The sequence below is a fragment of the Vipera berus genome, assembly GCF_964194415.1.
Source record: "Vipera berus genome assembly, chromosome: 1".
NCBI classification, from domain to species: domain Eukaryota; kingdom Metazoa; phylum Chordata; class Lepidosauria; order Squamata; family Viperidae; genus Vipera; species Vipera berus.
In genome coordinates this window covers 288,461,497-288,474,001 of record NC_138202.1, presented here as the reverse complement: position 1 = coordinate 288,474,001, position 12,505 = coordinate 288,461,497, and the positions used below count along the sequence as shown (strand labels likewise).

Here is a 12,505-nt window from a genome sequence, read left to right as displayed (position 1 = left end):
TCCTCATGTTTTCCCGGAGGATGATGGAATGAGACCTAAAATGTGATTTAGCACTGTGTGTGTGTGTGTGAGGTCTGAGCTCACATAGGTGAAACTCGAAAAATTAGAATATCGTGCAAAAGTTCATTTATTTCAGTAATGCAACTTAAAACGGGAAACTAATATATGAGATAGACTCATTACATGCAAAGTCATGATTTGTCATAATTGTGATGATTATGGTGTACAGCTCATGAAAACCCCAAATCCACAATCTCAGAAAATTAGAATATTACATGCAATCAATAATACAAGGAGTGTACATAGAACAATATCGGGCCTCTGAAAAGGATAAGCATGCATATGTACTCAGTACTTGGTTTGGGCCCCTTTTGCACCAATTACTGCCTCAATGCGGCATGGCATGGAAGCTATCAGCCTGTGGCACTGCTGAGGTGTTATGGAAGACCAGGATGCTTCAATAGCAGCCTTCAGCTCTTCTGCATTGTTCGGTCTCATGTCTCTCATCTTTCTCTTGGCAATGCCCCATAGATTCTCTATGGGGTTCAGGTCAGGCGAGTTTGCTGGCCAATCAAGCACAGTAATCCCACGGTCATTGAACCAGGTTTTGGTGCTTTTGGCAGTGTGGGCAGGTGCCAAGTCCTGCTGGAATATCAAGTCAGCATCCCCATAAAGCTCGTCTGTGGAAGGAAGCATGAAGTGCTGGTAGACAGCTGTGTTGACCCTGGACTTAATGAAGCACAGTGGACCAACACCAGCAGATGACATGGCTCCCCAAATCAACACAGACTGTGGAAACTTCACACTGGACTTCAAGCGTCTTGCAGTGTGTGCCTCTCCATTCTTCCTCCAGACTCTGGGTCCTTGTTTTCCAAATGAGATGCAAAAGTTGCTCTCATCAGAAAAGAGGACTTTGGACCACTGAGCAACAGACCAGGTCTGTTTTTCTTTAGCCCAGGTAAGACGCTTCTGATGTTGTTTGTTGTTCAGGAGCGGCTTGACAAGAGGAATATGACATTTGAAGCCCATGTGCAGGATCCGTCTGTGTGTGGTGGCTCTTGATGCACTGACTCCAGCCTCAGTCCACTCCTTGTGACTTTTGAATGGCCTTTTCCTGACAATCCTCTCCAGGCTGCGGTCATCCCTGCTGCTTGTGCACCTTTTTCTTCCACACTTTTCCCTTCCACATAACTTTCTACTAATGTGCTTTGATACAGCACTTTGGGAACGTCCAACTTCTTTTGCAATTACCTTTTGAGGCTTTCCCTCCTTATGGATGCTGTCAATGATGGTTTTCTGCACAACGGTCAGGTCAGCAGTCTTCCCCATGATTGTGATTCCTATTGAACCAGACTGAGAGACCATTTAAAGGCTCAGGAACCCTTTGCAGGTCTTATGGTTTAATTAGCTGATTTGAGTGGAACACTTTGAGCCTAGAATATTGCACCTTTTCACAATATTCTAATTTTCTGAGATTGTGGATTTGGGGTTTTCATGAGCTGTAAGCCATAATCATCACAATTATGACAAATCACGGCTTGAACTATCTTGCTTTGCATGTAATGAGTCTATCTCATATATTAGTTTCCCCTTTTAAGTTGCATTACTGAAATAAATGAACTTTTGCACGATATTCTAATTTTTCGAGTTTCACCTGTACTCTACTATCTCACCTCACATCTCCTATCTGCAAGTCTACATGAAAAACACTGGAATGACTCACTTCATGTTTTAATTAATCATGGCTTATTACTGAATCCCCAAGGAATAATGTGATTAGCTGAAAAGATGGGTTACTGAAACAATATAAATCATGTAGTATATGATATTGATTTGCTTGGTTTAAACAAATCCTTTTATAAATTAACTCAATTTCCAACACAGACAAATGAGAAATTTTAATGGCAGTTTAAGCTTGTTTGTAACCTGTACTTGTAGCTTATTTACTGACCTACAAATAACGTATAAAATACGTTATTTCATAAAATCCTTCATCATCCAGACTTGTGAAATCTTCAGAAGATAAAAATTGCTTTTTGTTCTGACAAGGTTTGCCTCCATTGGAACAGAAACCTGAATTTAAAAATCTTATAGACATTATACTGCAGATTTGGAACAGTTTTAATTTTTTTCCATAAAGAAAACAAGACTGCTACCTCTTCTTGGAAGAGATTTTGTCGATTCTTCAGAGCTCTTAGGCGGTTCTGTTTGTCTTCATGCTCTAAGTGGTCATCTGGTGGGTGGAAGTAACCAATCAAGTCCTGAAGGCTAAGGCTGACTGATTCAATGGGTAAACCAACTATGGAAGACTTAGCTTTCTTGCTGAGAGCATCAAGGCCCCTAAAGTTAATGTAAATGTTCACTCATTAGACATATATTTTCATCTGATTTTTAATGCTATCATTACAATATCCCGATTTAACCAGTTAATCAGCAAAATACATGGTGTCTCAGTATCAGTAAGGAACAAGCACTAAGTAAAAGGGATGTGTAAAGATCATCCAGTCCAATTCTCATTTAGAGCTCTGGAAATGAACCAAGCAGTTTGCTCTGGAGATAATTTAGTACAATGTAATGCCCAGATTGTGATTCGAAGAACTGGAGCAGCTGTCTTCCAAGTGAAAAGCACGAACAGCTGTAATTTCCCCCCCACTAGAATATCACAATGACCTTTGCAGGTAAACTAAAAAGTTGTGAGGGAAGAATTATATTAAAACTACCGGTATATGAAACTGGTGTAGCGGCTTTCAAGACAATTCTTTTAAAATTTATTACATGTTTATTGTTTTGGGACAGCAAAGTACTTTACATAAAGAAGTACGGTAAGTCTTCATATAATTTGGTATGGCTGACGTGGCACCATTCAAATATCTCATGTTCAAGAAAAACAAATCCAAAATGGAGTTTTGTGAAGATTCATAAATGAAAATCTCTTAGCTTCAGCTAAAACTCATGCATTCTCCTACTAAATAACTTATTAAGCTTTTGGCTTTGGAATGTTAAATATGACAGAGCAAGTGTGAGACTAGTGATTAGAGGAAAAACATGGTACACGTATACCTTATAAACCTGTTGAAAAGGAAGACAGTACTGCGAATTACTCGTGCTGTACGTGATTCTTCATGCTGAGATCTGGATAATGTCAATCCATCATCCATATGGCCTTCATGGTGCATGATAGCCTGCAACGAAAAGCCAAATGGAGAAAACCATGCTAATATTTGATGAAATCTTTTGCTCATCCTAATTCTATTTCTCTGGATGCTTCAATTCAGGTCTGTCAATTATTTATAGTAGTGATTTCCATCATTACTCTATGTCTTAAATCTTACTCTTGGAAATATAAAGATGATTCAACCACTGTTTTGTTTGAGATCTGCAAACATGGCTACCTCATTACAGAAAATAATGGACAAAATCCATATATTGCCAATATAGGCAAATCCCTAATATAACTATGAATTCATTGTCCAGGCAAATAATCCAGTCTTGAGAGTAAAAACAAAATAGTTCGGAAGCATTCCCATATGCAAATTAAATCAAAGAATGAGTGTACTGCTGAAAATCCAGAATGAATTAGGACCTATGTGGAATGGCAATTTAGAGCTAACAATAGCAACCACTTCATAATTTGTGATTAAAACCTTTATTCCAGATAATGAGATTTGCCCTTTTGTGAACTGCTTATAGGTAAAACCATACTAAGAAGAGTATCCTGCGCACATCCTGTGATAATTTCATTTTGCATAGTTTGCATCTATTTGTCTTTCACAAGACAACTTTTATATTTGTTGATTATTAATTTTAATACAGTGAAGGAAACCAGAACTTTTTAAGATTTTCCTTCATGGAATAATTTTTGTTAAGGCCTTCTAAATGCATCCTCAGAGAAACTAAGACCACTGTATTTGTTGTTATGAAATCTTGTACTTTTGCCATAAGGTTATAACCAGTTTGCCCACTAGTTTTTTCTTTTTTCTTTTAATAAATAGCTAACGTGTGAGTTTTATCTCAGCAGTATGATTAATAAGGGGTTTGCATGGTTCCAAAGCAATTCCTGTGTGATTTATGTCAAACATTTTTACCATTACTTCACTCCACTTTACAGGTAGTCTTCAATTTTCAACACTAATTGAGCCTAGAAATTATGGTTGCAAGCCATGATGGTCATAAAATGAGTCTTCATCTGACCAACCCAATTTCATAACCTTTTGGGAAGTGACTGTTAAGTGCTATGGGCATTTTTTTTTCTGGAAACCAGAAGTAAAAGCAGTTTCTAGAAAAAAATACAATAAATTGCTGTCAGATGACCATGGGGGATGTCATAACTTCAAAACAGAGTAGTAAATAGCTTTTGGGGGAGGGGAGGTCTGTCATAACTTCAAATAATCACTAAGTGACCAGTTGTAAATTGAGGAACACCTGCAATACCTATCTATGTTTCTTGAATCAAACTCCATTGGTTTATTTTCTTTGATCATCCTGGTGTTTTATTTACTTACACAGATCCAAGTGTATTGCATATTCAAATAAAGTTGTTCCTACTAATGCATATCTGTTGGGTGCAAATGAATTTCATAGTTTACATTGTGTATCTTCTGATTTTATTGTTTTTTGTTTTTGTTTTATAGGAGGTTACATATTAGAAAGCTATTTTGAAAACAATGGCAGTAATCAAGCAGAAACTACCAAAAAAAAATGGTGAAAATCACTAAAGAGTATTTGAGCCAAGCTATCAACAATATCCCCTTCATGGATTACTGCCTTGTCGTGGCGAAGGGGCTTGCGTAATTCAATGAAGCTATGAGCTATGCCGTGCAGGGCCACCCAAGACAGAAAGGTCATAGCAGAGAGTTCTGACAAAACGTGATCCACTGGAGAAGGAAATGGCAACCCACTCCAGTATCTTTGCCATGAAAACCCTATGGACAGTACCAAAAGGCAAAACGATATGACGCTGGAAGATGAGCCCCTCAGGTTGGAAGGCGTCCAATATGCTACTGGGGAAGAGCAGAGGGCTAGTACTAGTAGCGCCAGAAAGAAAGAAGCGACTGGGCCAAAGCCGAAAGGACGCTCAGCTGTGGATGTGTCTGGTGGTGAAAGGAAAGTCCGATGCTGTAAAGATTTTCTCTCCATAGGAACCTGGAATGTAAGATCCATGAATCAAGGCAAGCTGGACGTGGTCAAACAAGAGATGACAAGACTGAACATCGACATCTTAGGTATCAGCGAACTAAAATGGACAGGAATGGGTGAATTTAATTCAGGTTCAGGTATACTACTGCGGGCAAGAATCCCTCAGAAGAAATGGAGTAGCCTTCATAGTCAATAAAAGAGTAGAAAAAGCAATACTGGGATACAATCCTCAAAATGACAGAATGATCTCAGTTCAAATCCAAGGGAAACCATTCAATATCACAGTAGTTCAAGTCTATGCCCCAACCACCGGTGCTGAAGAGGATGAAATTGACCGGTTCTATGAAGCCCTATAGCACCTTATAGAACTAACACTAAAAAATGATGTTCTTATCACCATGGGGGATTGGAATGCTAAAGTAGGAAGCCAAAAGATAACCGGAATAACAGGCACGTTTGGCCTTGGAGTACAAAATGAAGCAGGGCACAGGCTGATAGAATTTTGTCAAGAGAATACGATGGTCATAGCAAACACTCTTTTCCAACAACCCAAGAGACGGCTCTACACATGGACATCACCAAACGGTCAACACAGAAATCAGATTGACTATGTGCTCTGCAGCCAAAGATGGAGAAGCTCTATACAGTCAGTAAAAACAAGACCAGGAGCTGACTGTGGCTCAGACCATGAGCTTCTTATTGCAAAGTTTAGGCTTAAACTGAAGAAAGTAGGGAAAAGCACTAGGCCACTCAGGTATGAATTAAATTATATCCCTATTGAATATACAGTAGAGGTGACAAATAGATTTAAGGAATTAGATCTGATAGACAGAGTGCCTGAAGAACTATGGACAGAGGTTCGCAACACTGTACAACAGGTAGCAACCAAAACCATCCCAAAGAAAAAGAAATGCAAGAAAGCAAAATGGCTGTCTGAGGAAGCTTTGCAAATAGCTGAGGAAAAGAGGGAAGCGAAAGGCAAGGGAGAAAAAGAAAGATACGCCCAATTGAATGCAGAATTCTAGAGAATAGCTAGAAGAGATAAGAATGCCTTCTTAAATGAACAGTGCAAAGAAATAGAAGAAAACAATAGAATAGGGAGGACCAGAGATCTTTTCAAGAAAATTGGAGATATGAAGGGAACATTTCATGCAAAAATGGGCATGATAAAGGACCAAAATGGCAGGGACCTAACAGAGGCAGAAGAGATTAAGAAGAGGTGGCAAAATTACACAGAAGAACTATACAAGAATGAGCTTAATGTCCCTGATAATCACAATGAGGTGGTCACTGACCTCGAGCCAGACATCCTAGAATGTGAAGTGGGCCTTAGAAAAGCTGAGCAACAACAAAGCTAGTGGAGGTGACAGTATTCCAGCTGAGCTATTCAAAATCTTAAAAGACAATGCAGTAAAAGTGCTACACTCAATTTGCCAGCAAATTTGGAAAACTCAACAGTGGCCACAGGATTGGAAAAGATCAGTTTACATTCCAATTCCAAAGAAAGGCAGTGCCAAAGAATGTTCAAACTATCGCACCATTGCACTCATTTCTCATGCAAGTAAAGTTATGCTTAAAATCCTACAAGCTAGACTCCAGCAGCATGTGGATCGAGACCTACCAGAAGTACAGGCAGGATTTCGAAGAGGCAGAGGAACTAGAGATCAAATTGCCAACATACGCTGGATCATGGAGAAAGCTAGAGAGTTCCAGAAAAACATCTACTTCTGCTTCATTGACTGTGCTAAAGCCTTTGATTGTGTGGATCATAACAAACTGTGGCAAGTTCTTAAAGAGATGGGCGTACCAGACCATCTTATTTGTCTCTTGAGAAACCTATATGTGGGCCAAGAAGCAACAGTGAGAAGTGGACACGGAACTACTGATTGGTTCAAAATTGGGAAAGGAGTCCGGCAAGGCTGTATACTGTCGCCCTGCCTATTTAAATTATATGCAGAGCACATCATGAGAAAGGCAGGGCTAGATGAATCAAAAGTTGGAATTAAGATTGCCGGAAGAAATATCAACAACCTAAGATATGCAGATGATACCACTCTAATGGCAGAAAGTGAAGAACTAAAGAGCCTCTTGTTGCGGGTGAAGAAGGAGAGTGCAAAAGTTGGGTTGAAACTTAACATTAAGAAAACCAAGATCATGGCATCCGGCCCTCTCAATTCCTGGCAAATAGATGGGGAAGAAATGGAGGTAGTGACAGAGTTTATTTTCCTGGGCTCCAAGATCACTGCAGATGGGGACTGTAGCCAAGAAATTAAAAGACGCTTGCTCCTGGGGAGGAAAGCCATGGCAAATCTAGATAGCACACTAAAAAGCAGAGACATAACCCTGTCAACAAAAGTGCGTATAGTCAAGGCTATGGTCTTCCCAGTTGCAATGTATGGCTGTGAAAGTTGGACCATAAGAAAGGCTGAGCGCCAAAGAATTGAGGCCTTTGAACTGTGGTGCTGGAGAAGACTCTTGCAAGTCCCTTGGACTGCAAGGCGATCAAACCGGTCAGTCCTAGAGGAGATCAACCCTGACTGCTCTTTAGAAGGCCAGATCCTGAAACTAAAACTCAAATACTTTGGCCACCTAATGAGAAGGAAGGACTCACTGGAGAAGAGCCTAATGCTGGGAAAGATTGAGGGCAATAGAAGAAGGGGACGACAGAGAATGAGGTGGCTGGATGGAGTCACTGAAGCAGTAGGTGTAAGCTTAAATGGACTCCAGAAGATGGTAGAGGACAGGAAGGCCTGGAGGAATGTTGTCCATAGGGTTGCGATGGGTCGGACACGACTTCGCAGCTAACAACAACATCAACAATATGTTCTTATTGCCAAGGTTGCTAAACATGCAAATATTGATAGAAAACTAGAGATATTTGTGGATTCTAAAGGTAAGGTAAAGGTAAAGGCTCCCCTGCACATGCGTGCTAGTCGTTTGCAACTCTAGGGGCCAGTGCTCATCTCCGTTTCAAAGCCTAAGAGCCAGCGCTTGTCCAAGGACGTCTCCATGGTCATGTGGCCGGCATGTAGCCAAAGGCGCACGGAATGCTGTTACCTTCCCACCGTAGTGGTCCCTATTTTTCTACTTGCATTTTTACATGCTTTCAAACTGCTAGGATGGCAGAAGCTGGGACGAGTAACAGGTGCTCACTCTGTTACACGGCACTCGGGATTTGACCCACCAAACTGCCGACCTTCTGATCGACAAGCTCAGCATCCTAACCCACAGAGCCACCGCGTCCCCATTATTCTAAAGGTAATGTTACTGATTAACTTTCTTTTTATTTACACCTGCCAAAAATACACTCTTGTATAGTTTTTTTCCTTTTAGCTTACAGATTTTTGCCGCAATTGCAATTGTTTTCAGTAGCTTTGAAAATATCCTTTTTTCCTCATGTGTTAGGCAAGTTTATATAATTCTTACATTTTATAAAACAAGTTAAACATAATGCAAAGAAAAATGAAATTAGAGAAATTTCTTTAGTCGTTATTTTGCTGCTCTAGTAAAAAGACCTCATATGGCCAAAAAATGTTTATATCGATATAAATAAAATATAGGTAATCCTTGCTTAATTATTGCCCAGTTCAGCATCCAAAGTTATGACAGCACTGAAAAAGTAACTTTGTGACCTGTCCACGTATCTACAGCCACCATAAAATCCCTGCAGTCGCCTGATCACCATTTCAGTGCTTTACAACCAACTTCCAAAAAGCGGAATCAATGGGTGGGGAAGCTGGCAGTAAAATCACATCAAGATCACAGGGTGTCTCGCTTAACATTCGTAGTAGAAGTGAGGTCATACGTCTGTCATATTCTCATGATGTCAGCTTAACAACCACACCATTTAGTGAAGGAGTTGCCAGTTCCAATTGTGTTAATTAAGCAAAGGTTATCTGTATTTGCATTTCAGAAACCATGCTGAGCAATCTACATACAAAAAAGGTTTGTCATATGAACAAATAAAAAGGGAAACAGTGTATATATGTGCATATAAATATATGAACAGAAGCCTATAAAAGAAAATATTTGTAGCTCAGGGTTGAAATGAGGGGTCCTTAGTGCTCTCTGAGCTTGGTTGTTTTCTTGCAGAAGTTTCATTTCCCAAACTGGGTAACATCATCAGTGCTAGAAACTTTCCAGTCCAAAAAAACATCTCCATTTTGGGGAATTTGGATTGAGCTCTTCTGTAGCAAACAGTATCACTCCAAGGTATAGCTCTAATGGTGACTGAGCGACAAACACATTGAAATTGGGTTCTGGGTAAACTTTAAAATAACAAAATAACAGAATTGGAAGGAATTCTGTAAGTCATCTAGTCCAGGGCTTTTCAACCTTTTCACCCATTGTACCACTTTTAGGATATGGCAACATCTGAGTTACACCAGTCGCCTAGCAAAGTGTCAAAAACTTGATGACCAAAAAAAAAGGAAAAAAGTGATGAAGTACAGGTAGTCCTCGACTTACAACAGTTTGCTTAGTGACTGTTCGAAGTTACAATGGCACTGAAAAAAGTGCCCCCCAAGCCACAGACGAGCAAGACACCTGCCTGCCCGCCCGGCAGAGCTCTTCCTCCTGTCCAAGGTTTTCATTGTTGTGAGCATTTCTGTTGAGGGGTGGGGTGGGGGTGTGTTTGTTTTTTATCCCACCCACCCCCACCCCCCATCTGCAGGGTGTTTTCAGCAGGTTTTGGTCACTTCACATGACCCTGGGACACTGTGACCATCATAGATATGAATCAGTTGCCAAGCATCTGAATGTAAATCACAAGACCCTGGAGATGCTACAACATTCCAGCTGATCAGCACTTCTTCTGGGCTCAGCAGAAGCACCAGGATCAGTGCCGAGCTCCATCTGGACCCTGGCGCTGATCCTGGTGGTTCTGCTGAGCCCTGACAGCCCTGCTGCTCCAGCTGTCTCTCGCTCAGGCTTGTGCGGTGCTGCCACCAGTTCAGCTCATTCCCATCCCCTGCTACCACTTTTCTAGGATGGTCGCGTACCACCTGCCAGGTGCCAATGTACCACAGGTAGTACCCGTACCACTGGTTGAAAAGCCCCTGCTCAAGCAGGAGACTCTATATCATTTCTGACAAGTGGGCTGTCCAGTCTCTTCTTAAAAGCCTCCAGTGATGAAGCTCCCACAACTTCTGAAGGCAATCTGTTCCATTGGCTGATTGTTCTCACTGTCAGAAAAATTATTTTTATTTCTAGGTGGAATCTCTCATTGATCAGTTTTCATCCACTGTTCCTTGTATGGCCTTCAGGCCCTTTGGAAAATAGGTTGTCCCCCTCTTCTCTGTGACAGCCCCTCAAATACTGAAACACTGCTATAAAGGGCCCCTTGGTCCATCTCTTCACTAGACTAGCCATACTCAGTTCCTGCAACCATTTTTCATATATTTTAGCCTCCAGGCCCCTAATCATCTTTGTTGCTCTTCTCTCCAATCTTTCTGGAATCTCAACATTTAGCATTTATTTCTTTGTTACATCAAAGTTAACTTTAATGTAATAACCTTGTTTTAAACACCTTACCTTGCGCTGCACAGATCCCATTCTTACAGACTTTGCATCCACTGATTGGTAGGTAAGCCACAAACCTGTGTCTACATGCTGTATAAAGCAAACTGAATCTCCATACTTTATTTCTGGGGTTCCCATGCCATCCACTTCTTTTCTTATCCCTATATCTAATTTCTCCTACAAAGAAAAAGAAGCCAGTTGTTACCTACAAAACCATTTTGAAAGGTGAAAATTTTTACAACAGAAAATGGTAAGCATGCTTAACAATAATACTTAGTCTGTGGCACAAGATTAATTTCAATAGTACTTAAGTACGCTTTATTTTCCAGATGCAGGTAATCTTTAAAGAAAAAGCAACTACTCCAAGCACATAATAAATGTGAATAGTTGTCTTTATTATTCACGTTTTCATTTATTGTTACTAAATCTATGCCTGAATTCTGTAGTTCTTCTATATAAATCATTACATATGCATAATGTTAATGTAGTACTGTACATGCAAACTAGAATTGCACAGTTACAAACCAGTTTTCTACATCACATCTATGCAGTTTTAATGACACACTCCATAAACACCTGTGGTTTTGTTTATGTAGGTGTGATAAAATAGGGTTCTCTTAAGTTTAAGGTATTTTTTTTGCAGGGAATGGCTCATGTCCATTTTTTTTAAAAAAAACCAAATTGTTTTGGCAGCATTTTTCTAATGTTTGGCTAATGAGATTACTATTCCATCAAAAAGCTGGCACATATTGTACTTTAAGATTATTTTATCTAGTATTAGGACTTTAAAAATGTAAATATAAGATGCAAATTTGAATTGAAACTTTATGGAGCTTTATAATAAAACTGATATATTTTAGTTTAGCCTACAGAAAAATATTAGGCTGGAAAAAAGGCCTGAAACATAAACAAAAAATTTAATAATATCTAACAATACAATTTCTGTATTGAAGAGTAACTTCCATTTTATTTGGCTGAGTTTATTCCAAATAAATTGATATAAGATTATAATCTGAAATAATACATCTTTTCCTAAGATTTTCTGATAACTTTGATTAATAACAAGCAGTTATTTCAGTCTGAACAAGTCAAGCATTTATCTAAAACCAATGTTATGAAGGAAGGAAGGAAGGAAGGAAGGAAGGAAGGAAGGAAGGAAGGAAGGAAGGAAGGAAGGAAGGAAGGAAGGAAGGAAGGAAGGATATTTTACTGCAGTCTGATTATTCTTGGCAAACCACTAGATCAACAGTAAAACTTTTGAATAAAAACGTTTCCATTCCTTTTATAAGATTTTCACCAACCAGATTTAAAGAAAAAGTGGATTCTTTAAAGATATGACAGTGTTGAGATGAGGGCTTTGATATTCATAGCAATAGCTGTTTCGTAGACATTAAACAGATGGCAGCTTCAAAGCTGCAAAAAAAAGAAAAGAAAAAGGCTGCCAAACTCCTGTTGGCCTCAAAAAAGCCTAGGACTCAAACCTTGGGCCTGACGTACATGTGGGAAGATTCCTGTATGCTGCTATATAAACATTATTATATAAAAAAAATATTCTCTGCAATAAAGCTACAGTCTACTTGAGAATGTGGAGTTGAGCGAGTATTTTATAGCCATAATTCGTAAGAAGCTTGTTCTATATATATTATTATTCCCAATACCATAGGAGGACAGCACACACTCTGACCCGAGATTAAGCAAGATTGCAAATCACCAATTCCATATGCCAGTATCAGAATAAAGTCGCAACCAAAATGGAACAGTTAATCTGGATGATAAGCCATCTAAGGCCAATAAATAGAACAGAGTGTACACTGCTTTCTGCACGTGACCTACAATTATTGCTTCTGTT

The 12,505-nt window shown here is 39.5% G+C and overlaps 1 protein-coding gene across 1 annotated transcript in view; it reads right to left on the bottom strand.

The window, feature by feature from the left end:
- Positions 1 to 12,505, bottom strand: part of RYR2 (ryanodine receptor 2) — a 296,407-nt gene that overhangs the window by 168,118 nt on the left and 115,784 nt on the right. Inside the window, exons 13-15 of the mRNA XM_081335695.1 lie at positions 10,669 to 10,833; positions 3,061 to 3,182; positions 2,157 to 2,340 (exon numbers count right to left, since the gene is read on the bottom strand). Of these exons, the coding sequence (XP_081191821.1) occupies positions 2,157 to 2,340; positions 3,061 to 3,182; positions 10,669 to 10,833 (471 nt within the window). The remainder of the gene's footprint in view (positions 1 to 2,156; positions 2,341 to 3,060; positions 3,183 to 10,668; positions 10,834 to 12,505) is intronic.